Genomic DNA, 14,617 nt, shown 5'->3' with positions numbered 1-14,617 from the left:
TGCTGAGGATCAAACCCAGGGTCTTGTGTGTGCAAGGCAAGCACTCTACCACTGCGCTACAATCCCAGCCCTAATTAAGCAACTCTTATGTTCATAGCACAAATGAAACTTGTTGAGGGTTATAGGGTTCTAATGAGAAATTAAAATAAAATCTCAGAAAACCTCAGTGTGAGCCTGTCACGAGTGCTGCACTCCATTCTGACCACTGATTTTGACAACAGAAATCAAAAATGTAAAATCCCCAGCAACCTCAAAATAATGTATCACTGTGGCTCATTCTACAAATTGGTGATCTTCTTTCTGACTCCAAGTTTTGAAGTATCAAAAACCAAGAGGCAAAGAGCAGTAGCAGTGCACGTGTTTACCCAAGGCTGGTATTTTACCCACGCCTTTCCCACCTCGTGTGACCCAGAAGGTACTGGGGTTGTCCAGAATCAGCAGAAGAGCAGCAAGGGATGTGCAGATGTGCTTTGCCTCCTTTAACTTGAAGTTGGGACACTGTGAGGAGAACTCTGTAAGATGCTCTGGATGATCCTGGGGACAGATTTGTAGACTTTGTCAAAGTCATCCACAAAGAAGGAGCTGTCCCAACTTATGATGATTTACCCAGCAGTTTCTCTGGTTGGTCATTTAGGTAATTCCTAGTTGTTTGCTCTTTTGGGTGATGTGCCAGTGAGTATCTTGTTATTTATGGGTTAGTTTTAAATTTATTTTTCCTTTTATTTAAGGTTTTTTTTTTTTTTTTGAGAGAGAGAGAAAGAATTTTTTTTTAAATATTTATTTTCTAGTTCTTGGTTGACACAACATCTTTGTTTGTATGTGGTGCTGAGGATCGAACCCGAGCCGCACGCATGCCAGGCAAGTGCGCTACCGCTTGAGCCACATCCCCAGCCCTTTTTTTCCTTTTTTTTTTTTAAAGATATATTTTAGTTGTAGATGAACACAATACCTTTATTTAATTCATTTATTTTTATGTGGTGGGGATTGAACCAAATGCCTCACACATGCTAGGTAAGTGCTCTATCTCTGAAGCTATATCCCAGCTCTGAGTTTCATATTTTTATTTTTTTTCTTTTCTTTTTTTTTTTTTTGTGGAGATTTTTTTTCTTTATTGCGAAACTTAAGACTTGGGTACATCAAATAAAACCAATTTCAGGGGGAGGCAGGTAACGACCAAATCCCATAGTAGAAAAAAAAATTAACACTGTCTGGGCTATAGTAGAACCCAGAAGAATATATTCTTATAATTGAAAAATTCTAGGCGTTTTCGTAATTGACCTTTTGATACAAAATGACCTAATAAATTTGCAACTTGTGGTTCTTGATGTTGAGGTCCATAGGACAAGCTAGGAAGTCTTCAAACCTTGAGCTGATTTCCACCAGGGGTTATTATTTGGCTTTTGAACTGGTTTTTCCTCGTCTAAGAGGTAGCAGCAGCAACAGCGCCCACCTTCTGGGCAGCTTCTTTCTTGGCATGATGAGCTTGTAGAACCGCCACAGCTTCATCCACCTTGGAGCGGAGAGACTCAGGGGACTCCAGCATGTGTAGCAGCTCAGAGTTATCAATCTCCAGCAGCATTCCTGTGATCTTTCCAGCCAGGTTTGAATGCATTGTTTGGATAAGTGGAAACAAAACGTTCACCCAGCATCTGCTTCTGTTCCTGGGGTGGTGCTGCAGCAAGCATGGAGGCGGTCAGGGGCTCTTGCCCCTGCACATGGACTGCAGGCTGGGGTGCCTGCAGAGGCTGTATGGCAGGGTGAGGGCTGCGGACGCTAGAGGCATACTTGTATGGTGCTACAGCCCGAGGAGCAGCAGCAGCAACTGCAACACGTGGTGCAAGGTTTGGCACAGCTGTTGGAACACCTCCAGACTGGCAGCTGTCAGTCAGCCCTTGCTGGGCGGCACCAGCCCCACCAAAGTCCATAGCCAAGCGGTCCGGGCACTCAGACCCGACTCTCTGAGTGGTAGTAGGAAGGCCACGAGAGGCCGGAGCATTACCAGTTGGAGCCAGATGGCAAAGAGTTGGACGAGGCCCAGACTGACGTATAGCACTTGGCATTCCTTGGAAGCCTTGAGGTCTCCCACCTTGTTGCCAGCGTGGATTAGGCCTCATCTGTGCTAACTGGTTAGGTATGTAATATGGAGGTCTTCCTTGAGCCTGTGGAACTGCTGGCACAAAGTAGCCACCAGCTGCAGGCTGGAACTGATTTAAGATGGCATTGGCAGGGAGTGCTCTCATCCCAGCTACCCGTTGCATATACTGGTTGGTCAGGTGAGCCTTTCTCTCTTCCTTCCTCTGGGCCAAGACATACAGTGGCTTGGAGCCCACAATGCGTCCATTCATTTCAGTGACTGCTTTGGTTGCCTCTTCAGGAGATGAGAAGCAGACAAACCCAAACCCTTTGCTTCTTCCATCCTCCAGCATTACCTTAGCACTGGTGATTGATCCAAAAGGAGAAACCTCTTTCCTTAATTTCTCATCATCAGTGGTGTCATCCAAGTTCTTAATGTAGAGATTCACCCCCTGGTATCGACTAATTCTCTCCTGTTTGAGCTGCTCAAATTTCCTTTTTAATTCAGCCTGGCGTTCTACTTTCTTCTGTGCACGGCCTACGAATATGACTTTCCCGCTGATTTCTTTTCCATTCATCTCTTCCACAGCCTTATTGGCATCTTCATGTTTTTCATAACTCACAAAGCCAAAGCCTTTGGATTTTCCACTGGGATCTCTCATCACCTTCACACTTAGGGTCTTACCAAATTGGCTGAACAGCTCTTTTAGACTCTCATCATCTATTTCTTCCCCAAAGTTTTTGATATAAACATTGGTGAATTCCTTAGCTTTGGCTCCAAGTTCAGCTTCCGGCTCTTTTCGAGACTTGAATCTGCCCACAAACACTTTGAGGTCATTGAGGAGCATGCCATTCATCTTCTCGATGGCCTTGTCGGCAGCCTCTTGGGTCTCGAAGTGGACAAAGGCATAACCCTTAGAGCCGTTCTCATCACACACTACCTTGCAGGACAGAATGTTCCCAAAGGCAGAGAAAGTATCATAAAGTGCCTTGTTATCTATAGATTTGTCCAGATTCTTGATGAAGACGTTTCCCACACCAGATTTTCTCAAAGAGGGATCCCTCTGAGACCACATGATCCGGATTGGCTTTCCCTTAATCACATCAAAGTTCATGGTGTCCAAGGCCCGCTCAGCGTCAGCTGGCTGCTGGAAGGCATAACCCAGCGAGCGGCGGGTGATCATATCGCGGCAGACCCGGATGGACAGCACAGGCCCGGCAGGACTGAACTTTTCGTACAGCATGGCCTCGGTGACGTCCGAGTGCAGGTCGCCCACGTACAGGGAGGCCGTGGGGTAGCTGCTGGCGGCAGCGTTCATCTCCCCGCTCCCCACCACCCCGAGCCCCGCCAGGAGGACTTCTTACGGGGCCCACCGCAGGACAAAAGGGGCTTCTCTCGGAGCCGTGGCCCACGCCGCGGCTCACAGGTGGCACAGAGCGAGGCTGGGAAGAAGCTGCAGCAGGGAGGCTCAGAGGCAGGACGAGAGAGTTCGGGCAGCTCACACGGGACCGCAAAACCTCAGACAAAGGCTCTCAAAAACAATATGGCCCTCTCCGGGAGTTTGTAGTTTCCAGCTGTCCTGGCTCGAAGCTCCAAATTCCAAAAATTAAGGGGAATAAAAGCGGGGAATCCCCTTCCTTGGGGTCAAAAATTCTTCAAGAGGCAGCCAGATGCTACCCACGGCGGCCTTGGGGACACGCGTTTCTCGATAAATATAGGCCCCGGGCTCACGGAGGTTTAAGATTACAACAGCCAGGGAAGAGGGAAACTAAATCTTTGCGGGTGCCGACTCGGCCAGCCCCGGGCGGGAGGCGGCAGCGAAGGGCAGCACGGACACGCGGTGCGCCGGTCGGCGGCGACGGGGGCGAGGGCGCGGGGCTGCCACGCGGCGCGGACGCACGGACGGACGGAGGCGCGCGGGCGGGCGAGCGGGCTGCTCACCACCGGACCGACGGACGGACACCGACGGACGCCGAGCGCGGTGGCGGCGGCGGGCGCGGGCAGGCCGGAAGCGTGCGAAAGTGACTTCCCCGCGGGCTCTCCGAAGAGGACTCGCTTTTTCTTTTCCTTTTCTTTTTTTTTTATAAGGTTTTGAAGCGTTTTCAGGTTTTTTTTTTAATCTTTTTCTCTTTTTTTGCTTCAGGCTACTGAGCCCGAAAGCGGCGCAGATGGCGGCGACCCGGGGCGGAGAGAGGAGTTTCATATTTTTAAATTTTAAAATATTGAAATTATTTCTCCATAGTAGCTATTCATTTAAAAAAATTTTAAAATAACTTTATTTTATTTATTTACTTTTTTATATGGTGCTGAGGATTGAACCCAGTACCTCACACATGCTGGGCAAGTGCTCTACCACTGAGCCCTACCCCCAGCCTAGTAGCTATTCATTTTATTACATTTTCTGTAGTCCACATTCACTATAGAGGTGAAGTAGCCAGATATATTGATTGATCTGTCCACATGTGACTGGACAAAGTGATAGAAAAACAGCCCCTAATAATATTTTTCTTTGTGGCCAATTGTTTCTGGGTGGTCTTATTATTATTATTTGTAGTGCTGGGGATTGAACCTAGGGCCTTGTACATGTGAGGCAAGGACTTCACCCAACTGAGCTATATCCCCAGCCCCTGAGTATTATATTTTAACATTCTTTAAAGATCTTTTTCTTCCCCTCAAGACAATGCTGTTCTTGCATGGCAAGAGGAATTTCCTTTCTGTGTTCCCTTTGTTATGGATCTTTTCCCTTGTGATTCTAGATTTGCTTCCCATTTTGGGGAGAAGAAAATATCTACCAGATTGTTAGAACTGAGAATAAAATTTTACTTCTTAGTTTCCTTCTTTGAGTCAAATTGGACTCTTTGTGACCTCTCTTTTTTCAGAGTATGTACACCCTGGTGTGGTAATGAGTAATGGATTACAGGAAGAGGCAGGCTTTAAAAATTAAACATCTGGGGTTTCTTAGCAGAAGTCCATTCTACATAAATATGTCACTTTATATCCTCTTTGCTTGTGGAGGGTGTAACCTGGGAAGTGGAGTTATTTAACTCAACTTGCTCTCTAATTTTGCGGGGGATGGGATGGGACAAGGTCTCACCATGTTGATCAGGTTGGCCTTGAATTCCTGGGCTCCAGCAGTCTTCCTGCCTTAGGTTCCTGAGTAGCTGGGGCTGTCTGGCTTCGCTCCAGTGAACATTGTCAGCTTATGGTTGAAGTTGGAACTTTTGTCTGCTCAGAAATTTTACCTGACATTTTTTTCATACAGTTTCATTAAACACCTGCTTCTTCATGGACTTCATTTCTTTCTTTCTTTATTTTCTTTTTTTTTTTCTTATCAGGGGCTGAACCCAGGCTGAACTTAACTACTGAGTCACATCCCCAGCCCCGATTTTTACTTTTTATTTTGAGACAGGGTCTTACTAGGTTGCTTAAGGCTCACTAAGTTGTTGGGGCTGGCTTTGTGCTCATGATCCTCCTGAGCCACTAGGATTACAGGTGTGTGCCACCACACCCAGCTCTTTCATCATTTTTTTAAAAATTTTTTTTTGTAGTTGTTGATTGACCTTTATTTTATTTATTTATACGTGGTGCTGAGGATCGAACCCAGTGCCTCACACTTGCCAAGCATATGTGCTATCGCTGAGTCACAGCCCCGGCCCCCATCATTTTTTAAAAATATGTTTTAGTTGTAGTTGGACACACTACCTTTATTTTATTTATTTATTTTTGCGTGGTGCTGAGGATTGAACCCAGTGTCTTGCATGTGCTAGGCAAGCACTCTATCGCTGAACCACAACCCCAGCCCCTCTGTCATCTTTTTTATAAATGTAAATAACTCCATAGTTAATGAGATAAGTATAGCTTACTGGCTACTGGTTACAGATGCAAACAATGGAAACACATTTCTCTGGCAGTGGAACTGTGGGTAATGTCTTCCCTTTATTTTTTACTAAAAAAATAAAGGGAAGACATTACCCACAATATCTTTATTTATTTATTTTTATGTGGTGCTGAGGATCGAACCCACTGCCTCACACATGCGAGGCAAGTGCTCTACCACTGAGCTACAGCCCTGGCCCATGTCTTCCCTTTTCTGAACCCTAGTTGCTCCATTTGTAAAATGGGGGTAATTATAGAATCCTCTTCAGTTGAGGATTATGAGGCTTATGTGAGATGATTCGAATGAATAAAGAGCTTAGCACAGGGCCTGGGCATTTATTGACTGCTTATAATTTGCGAAGCAATTTGCAGAATGATTTTAGCTGAGTTATTTAATTCATTGTATTTTGGGTCTGGGTTTCTTTGCATTAAATATAGCCTGGTTTGGATCTCAGGCAGTCAATTAAGTATAACTGTAACATTTTAAAAATATTGGCCATTATTGTTATTATTAGTAAACTAATATTTTTCTGTTTATTAAAGGATCCAGCTCTCAATGTTGAAACTGAAATAGAAATCTTGAAAAAACTAAATCATGTAAGTATTGCTGTAAGACATGGCTCATATTTAAATTTATTTATCTCTAAATATGGAAGAATGTAAAGTATTTCAACGTGATGCAGTTAGTGTTGACCTGGGTTCTTTAATTTCTATGTGCACATGCATGGATACTCAAACACCTAGCTCTCGTTTAGCTTGGAAGAGTTTAATTCCAAAATTTTGAGGGCAATATTGCATAAAGGTTTTATGATTAAATAATTGCCTGATGACATTTCTGCTGAGGTCTTCTTCTTCTTCTTCTTCTTTTTTTTTTTTTTTTTTTTGGTTAAGATGGGCTCTTGCTATGTTGCCCACACTGGTCTCTTGAACTCCTGGGCTCAAACCTTCCTCCTGCCTTAGCCTCATGAGTGCTGAACTGCATATGTGTGCCACCCTGCCTAGCCTGAGTTATTCTTTTTTTTTTTTTTTTCCATTTTTTTAGTTGTAGATGAACACACAGTATCCTTATTTGTTTCTGTGTGGTACTGAGGATCGAACCCAGTGCCTCACACATGCAAAGCAGGAGCTTTACCATTGAGCTACAGCCCCAGCCCCCTGAGTTATTCTTGTAGAGAAATAAAATAAAATTATTCTATCTTATAGAGAATTGATCAACTGATTATGTTTGCAAAGACAATGCTAATTTTAGTAAATTTAAAAATACCTGAATTTTTAAAATATTTATTTATTTGGGTGGTAGTGGGGATTGAACCCATGGCTTTATTTTATTTCATTTATTTTAGGTTACTGGGGATTGAACCCAATAGCACTCAACCCCTGAGCCTCATCCCCAGCCCTATTTTGTATTTTATTTAGAGACAGGGTCTCACTGAGTTGCTTAGCGCCTCACCATTGCTGAGACTGGTGTGAACTCACGATCCTCCTGCTTCAGGTTCCGGAGCTGCCAGAATTATAGGCGTGCACCACCATGCCCAGCCGAACCCAGAGTTTTACACATGCTTGGCAAGCATTGTGCCATTGAGCTCCATCCCCGGCCGTTTTTTTTTTTTTGTTGTTGTTGTTGTTTCTTTGTTTTTGTTTTTGTTTAGTTGTAGATGGACACAATATCTTTATTTTATTTGTTTATTTTTATATGGTGCCTGCCGGGGATCGAATTCAGTGCCTCTTGCATGCTAGGCAAGCTCTCTGCCCACTGAGCCACATCCCTTGCCCGATCCTCAGCCCTTTTTATTCTTTATTTTGAGAGAAGCTCTTCCCAAGTTTCCCAGGCTGGCCTTGAACTTGTGATCCTGTTTCCTTAGCCTCCTGAGTAGCTGGGATTATAGGTGTGTGCCACTGTGCCTGGTTATACCTGAAGTTTTAACACCCTAAAATACATTTTATTTGGAGTGACCCAGATAAATCAAATAATGACAACATCCTATCCTTATATCTGATAAAAGTGGTGTGTCAGTGGCCTCTTTGGGTATAAATAGTTCCCTCTTTTGTACAATGATGACATTGTCTCGATGAAGACTTTGACTCAGTGTCAGCGGAAGGTATGTCACTTGAAAAAGGTGAGAAGAAAAATTAGAATGTGGTCTGATCCTGCTTTTCTGTTTATTGGTTCTTTCAGTTTCCTCATTAATTCATGAGCAGCCATGTCATAAGCTCAGTAGTCCCTGCACTTGAAACAAATCCTGTAGTCTGTCTACTGTTTGACTATGATTATCTTATTCTGGTTTTTATTCTCTAAACAACAAGAAAATTTCTTTTCTTATACCTCCCCAAATTCCTCAAAGAACAGGGAGAAACCAAGAACAAGAATACAATCATTACCTTGACAAAATACTTCCATAGGCTCCTTGAGAATCCTGTGCAAGGAGCTGGTAAACCGTGGGAATCTGAGGGACTGATCTTCCTGCTTGGCTTTCTTTTAATAATTTTTTAAAACATTTTTGATTTTTTGTTGTTGTTGTTATTACAGATGGACATGATACCTTTATTTTACTTTCTTATTTTTATGTGGTGCTGAGGATCCAACCCAGTGCCTCACATGTGTTGAGCAAGTGCTCTACCACTGAGCCACCAACCTCAGCCCCATCTTTTTTTTTTTTTTAAAGAGAGAGTGAGAGAGGGAAAGAGAGAGAGAGAATTTTAATATTTATTTTTTAGTTATTGGCGGACACAACATCTTTGTTGGTATGTGGTGCTGAGAATCGAACCCGGGCCGCAAGCATGCCAGTCGAGCGCGCTACCGCTTGAGCCACATCCCCAGCCCCCTCAGCCCCATCTTTTAAAAATTTCTTTGTAACTTCTTCTGTGTACTCTTTGAATTTTGTCTTTTGGTGGCGAGTGGAAGGCATGGGGTCTCTCTATATTGCCCAACCTGGCCTTTGACTCCTGGGCTCAAGTGATCCTCCTGCCTTGGCCTCCTAAGTAGCTGGGACTATAGTGTTGTACCCCAGCTTGCCAGGTCTTTTTTCCAAGAGCTTGGAAGCCTCTTTAAAGAGCAGAGCTCTCTTTAAGGCATGTGGGGTATGTTTAAAGTCTCAGTGACTCTTGTAATTCCAGTGACTTGGGAGGCTGAGGCAGTAGGATGGCAAGTTCAAGACCACCCTTGGGGGACTGGGGTTGTGGCTCAGTGGTAGAGCACTTGCTTAGCATGTGTGAGGCACTGGGTTTGCTGCTCAGCACCACATAAAAATAAACAAATAAAGGTAAAAAAAAAAAAAAAAGACCACCCTTGGCAACTCAGTGAGACCCTATCTCAAATCAAGAATAGAAAAGGTGGAGGATGTAGCTCAGTGATAAGGTACCTACGGGTTCAATCCCTAGTCCTGCGGGGGGGCGGTAGGGGGAAGAGCAGAGCCATCTAGTTTTCTAGGGGTAGGATTGCATCAAACATACCCTTAAAATAAACACTAAGAATTCTCAGAGGAGTTTCTCTGATGTCAGATGATCCTCAAACATAACATATATACAAATCCAGTGTCCAGTGCTGTTTAGAACACTAACAGTTAGTTAGGTCCCTCTCATATTTCTTAGCCGTTTCCTGGAGCATTTGGAACCTTGGGAATTTAACATGGATCCATGGCTAACATTTGGGTGTTTGGGGACAATGTCTCCATAGCCCAAGAACCTGGCCTTAGTTGTCCAACACTGATTTGGTCAATTGTCAAACACTTAGTGGGCCAAGACTATCTTCTAGGCCCAGGCAGTGTTGAGCCAAGATGGAGCAGTTCACCCCTTCCCCCGTGTCTTCTGTCTAGTGTGGAGACAGACCTGAGCTCCCAGCTCATTTGTACCGCCTCCTGGCTTTGAGAAGGTCATCCACTTTTCAGAGCCACTGTTTGCTCATCTGTGTAATGGAAACAATAAGGATACTTACCTCACAAGGTCAGCGTGAGACTTCTGTGGGTCTGCTCCTAAAGCTTTCAGCACAGAGAACAGGCTGAGATCATGGTCGTGAGCTGGATTCCTTGAGCTCTTTTCCCCGTGTGACCTAAGTGGAAAGTCTGGGTTAATAGTCTCTGGTTCCTGTTAGAGAGACACTTTTATCTGTGACAGCCCTAGCCAGTGACCTTGGGTAGGAAAGACTAGAGACAGTTCATGGCTTTGATTTTTGGGGACCTCTTTACATTCAGTCAGCTCTTGGCCCCATCCATTCCCAAATGATTAGGTCCCTGATATATTTCTTAGCAGTTTCCTGGAGCATTTCCTGCCCGCTGTTTGTTTATTTATTTAGTTGTAGATGGACACAATACCTTTATTTTATTTACTTTTTTATTCATGATTATGGGGTACTGAGGATTAATTGCAGGGCCTCATACGTGCCAGGCAAGCACTTCACCACTGAGCTACAACCCTAGCCCTCTGCACTGCACATTTTGATGCCAAGAGGAACCAAGCAGTTCCCATTTTCCCTTCTAATCTAGTCATCTTCTCCATTTATGAGTTTTCTTCTGCTTCTCCTTTAAAAAATAATTTGGCCAAGGCATCACAAGTTCATAATCTAAAGAGTCAAATAGTATTAATAATTTTGCACAAACCAGCAACTTCTCATTCCTCCTAATCCTCCTCTCTATAAATATTTAAAAACTCTTTCTTGGCTTTTTGCTAGAATTTGCCTCCATGTTTGTACATAATATGTATAAACCATTGTCTCTTGGTTTATCCACTTTAAATAGCCTGTTGGCTTCCTGTTATGGGATATGAAGATTTTAGCTGTTCTTTCTTTTCTTACAAGGAGTAGTCAGTGTTTTATTTAAAAAAATTTTTGTTGTTGTTGTTGATAGACCTTTATTTTATTGGTTTGTTTATGTGGTGCCGAGAATTGAAGTCAGTGCTTCACACATGTGAGGCAAGTGCTCTACCACTGAGCCACAACCCCAGCCCTGAGTGTTTTCATTATTGTGTAATAAAATTGCTCATGTAGAGTCAAGTAGTATACAGTGATCATAGGCCAGGAGTGGGGAACTGGTTTGTTTCGAACTTGGCTCAGGATTACGACCTCCACCTCCCCATTAGCTGGGAATACAGGCATGTGTTGACAGCCACCTGAAGTTGGCTATGTACTGTGAAAAAATAGCTCTGCTAAGTATGAAGTCATAATATTAAATATGGACTTTTAAAAACGTACAATACTGCTCCCTTACCCTCAGTGTTCTGTGCTCTCTGCCGTGGTCAGAGGTCACAACTCTCATCCACTGTGTCTCTGTCCCCTACCTCCAAGTGTGCTTAAAAGTTCTTAGGAAATAACAGGGCTGCGATTGTGGCTCAGTGGTGGAACGCTTGCCTGGCACGGGTGACGCCCTGGGTTCCATCCTCAGCACCCCATAAAAATAAATAAATAAAATAAAGGTATTGTGTCCATCTACAACTAGAATATAATGGAAAAATAATTTAACTTATAAAATTATCAAACTAGAATTTTCCTCTTTCCTTGGCACAATGGGAGGCTCTTGTCACATGGGGTCCCATTCCCTTTGGTTCTAGAACTGGAGCTGGGTGATCTCTGCCTAGCAGTGTGGCCTGGCTCTGCACCTGGCCTGCTTTTTCATTCATATTGCTCTTCAGAGTGTCACCCGGTTCCTTCAATGCCTCTGTTTTAGGGCTGGAGGAGGAAGGCTGGGAAGAGACTGGCCTTTGTTCCTCGGTAGGACATCCTCATGTGAAATATGAACCCGCTCCTCACTGTCATGGCAGGGTGTGGACTGTTTCTTCCATTTTCTCACGGAAGAGTCAGTCTGTCAGATTCCACACCCCCACCCCCGACTTCAAAGCTACCAGAGTCAGTGGGCCCAAGCCTGGGCCTGGGCTTCCCGACTCCCTGGGCAGATGTCTCAAATTCTGTGGCTTTTGTGGTTTCCTTCTTGGGAGTTTCTCACTTGTTTTCATTCTTTCCTCTCTCTCTCTTTTTTTTTTTTTAGCCTTGCATCATCAAGATTAAAAACTTTTTTGATGCAGAAGATTATTACATTGTTTTGGAATTGTAAGTAGTACATGTTTTAAACTTGACATTTTCATTTAAATGCTTAAAAGCCAACATAGACTTGAATGTAGACTTTCCTTGTTCATGCTGGGGCCCTCCCCGTAAGTATGTGGTGGTGGGATCCACAGTGTGTTTGCACGTCTAGGTAGTGTTAATTCTAGAAGTCAGGCAGTATTTCCACAGGCAGGTAGCAGGGGATTGTAGTCCCTGCATCTGAGTCCTGGGTTTAAACACTACTCTGTAGGTAACTAGTTGACCACCCATGGGTGAGTTTCTTTCATCCCTCTGAGTTTCATCTTCTTAGTGTTAAATGCAGATAATAGTACAGAGTCTTGGAGAAGTTTATATGCTATGAGGGATGGAAAGCCTTGCAGAGTACCTGGCACATGTGGACGCTTGACATGGGGTCCCTGTTTTTTGGTACTGTGGATTGAACCCAGAGCATTGAGCTGCATTCCCAGCCCCTCTTTTTTGGGGGGAGGGTGGGAACCAGGGACTGAACTCAGGGGCACTCAACCACTGAGCCACATCCCTAGCCCTTTTATTTAGAGACAGGTTCTCACTGAGTTGCTTAGTACCTTGCTGTTGCCGAGGCTGGCTTTGAACTTACGATCTTCCTGGCTTAGCCTCCTGAGCTGCTGGAATTATAGGGATGCACTACTGAGCCTAGCCCCAGCCATTTTTATTTTTCATTTTGAGACAGGTTCTCACTGAGTTGCTGAGGGCCTTGCCTAATTGCTGAGGCTGGCCTCCAACTTGTGATCCTCCTGCTTCAGCCTCCTGAGATGCTGGGATTACAAGTATGTGCCACTGTGCCCAGCTTCCACGTGTGTTGATGTTATTACTTTAAAAATATCTGCTTCCGGTGGTCCTTTCTACTTAAGATGATGCGATCTGGTGGCATGGTGGTGCCCAAGTATCTTTCAGTGTCTTGCTGCTTTACTTCATGGTTAGAATGTCCTATCTTCTTTGGTATAACCAAAATAATTTCCTGTGTCATTCCTGGAAGAGGCCTGTCTTGTGTCTATTCCTGCATAAATTCACATTTTTGAAGCAGCTGTTGTGACAGGCATGGAATGCTTTGTTCTTGGCTGAAAAATGGAGGCTATGCAGATTGAGTGGCAAGAGCAACTTAGCAAGACCCTGACTCAAAATAAAAAAATGAAACCGACTGGGGTGGTAGCTCTGTGGTAGAGTGCTCTTGGGTTCAATGCCCAGTGCTGCAAAAAATAAAATAAAATAAAATAAACAGCAATCCTGATTATAACCCTGGGAGAGATGAATGTCCTAGGGTTCCTCAGGGAATATTTGCTGTTACCAAATAGGAGATTGTTATCTGACTGGATCTGGTTGACACAGTGAATAATGGTCATAATAGTACAGTATAGTAGCTGGTATTTATTAAGCCCTTACCTGCAAGCTAAGTTAGCACTTTCTGTGGACTGACTCATTGGTCCTTCATAATAATCTTACAGGTTACTTACATGTCACAGGTGGGTTTCTATTTTTAGACCCACTTTAAAGAAAAGGAAACTGAATCAGAGAATTCGAATAATATTGCTGAGCCCTGTGCCAGGTGCCTTACCTATGTCAATCATTTCTATTATTTTATACCAACCATCACAGCAGGTGGTGTTACTCCCACTTTTTAAGCTTAGAGAGATTAAATAGCCCAAAGTCCCACAGCTAGGAAGTAGTATAGTTGGGGTTTAGACCCGAGTTGACTTGATTGTAAGTTCTGGCTTGCTCTTCCTCATCACCTCCGAATCACGCAGGGTACGTGATAAACATGCAGGCTCCTGGGCCCACCTTGGTAGTGAATCAGATCTTAAAGTTTCCCAAGTATTACCAATTCCCACTGCATGTTCCTTCTCTCATATTCCTTATTTCTGGTGGGGACATCAGATTGTAGATGAACCTTATTAGCTCATTAGCTCTAATAATGTGAGTCAAAGGTGAATAAAAATGGCAACTCTGTGCTAGTCTGAATGAGTTTGCTCTGTCTTTTATACCATGCAAGTGAGTTTTCCTCTAGGAATGAACACCTTCCTTTGTCTGTGTTTCAGGATGGAAGGAGGAGAGCTCTTTGACAGGGTGGTGGGGAATAAACGGCTGAAAGAAGCTACCTGCAAACTCTATTTTTACCAGATGCTCTTGGCTGTACAGGTGAGAAAAGTCCTCAGTTATTGTGACAACCTAGTTTCTGTGTGGTGCAATTACTACCTGGGTTAGGGAGAAACTGAGGGACTGAGAATTAAAACTCTGAAGCGATCCTGTGTTTGTTCTGTTCTTGGAAAAAACATCCTAACCCTTTGACTCAGATGACAAAGCTCTTGCTGTGAAGTTAAGAGACAGTAAGGAAGGGAACTAGAAAACCAACACCCCCCAAGTCTCCGCTCTTTAGCCTGGAGGTCTTCCTGGAGGGAAATTGATTTCTACCTGTTTTAGTCAGCTTTTTTACCCTGTGACTAAAAGACCTGACAAGAACAAGTTTAGAGGATGAAAAGTTGATTTGGGACTCACAATTTCGGAGGTCGAAGTTCATAGAACACAAGCTCGATTACTCTGGGCCCGCAGTGAGGCAAAACATCATGGCGAGGGCTGGGTTCGAGGCTCAGTGGTAGAGCACTTGC

At 44.0% G+C, this 14,617-nt stretch overlaps 2 protein-coding genes across 2 annotated transcripts in view; one reads left to right on the top strand and one right to left on the bottom strand.

Annotated features, from left to right (window-relative positions):
* The window catches only part of CHEK2 (checkpoint kinase 2), a 47,040-nt gene that overhangs the window by 20,285 nt on the left and 12,138 nt on the right, over positions 1–14,617 (top strand). Inside the window, exons 7-9 of the mRNA XM_081286165.1 lie at positions 6,494–6,547; positions 11,923–11,984; positions 14,051–14,150. Of these exons, the coding sequence (XP_081142291.1) occupies positions 6,494–6,547; positions 11,923–11,984; positions 14,051–14,150 (216 nt within the window). The remainder of the gene's footprint in view (positions 1–6,493; positions 6,548–11,922; positions 11,985–14,050; positions 14,151–14,617) is intronic.
* On the bottom strand, positions 1,070–3,902 carry LOC308643944 (polyadenylate-binding protein 4-like). The gene is given in 3 exon segments (XM_081284477.1): positions 1,070–1,633; positions 1,635–1,864; positions 2,000–3,902. Coding segments are annotated over 3 exon segments (1,836 nt in total). The 5' UTR covers positions 3,393–3,902; the 3' UTR covers positions 1,070–1,420.

Source organism: Spermophilus citellus (genome assembly GCF_964194105.1).
Source record: "Spermophilus citellus genome assembly, chromosome: 3".
In the NCBI taxonomy this organism is placed as follows: Eukaryota; Metazoa; Chordata; class Mammalia; order Rodentia; family Sciuridae; genus Spermophilus; species Spermophilus citellus.
The sequence above is the reverse complement of the archived record's forward strand: the minus strand, read 5'-3'. Positions and strand labels throughout refer to the sequence as shown.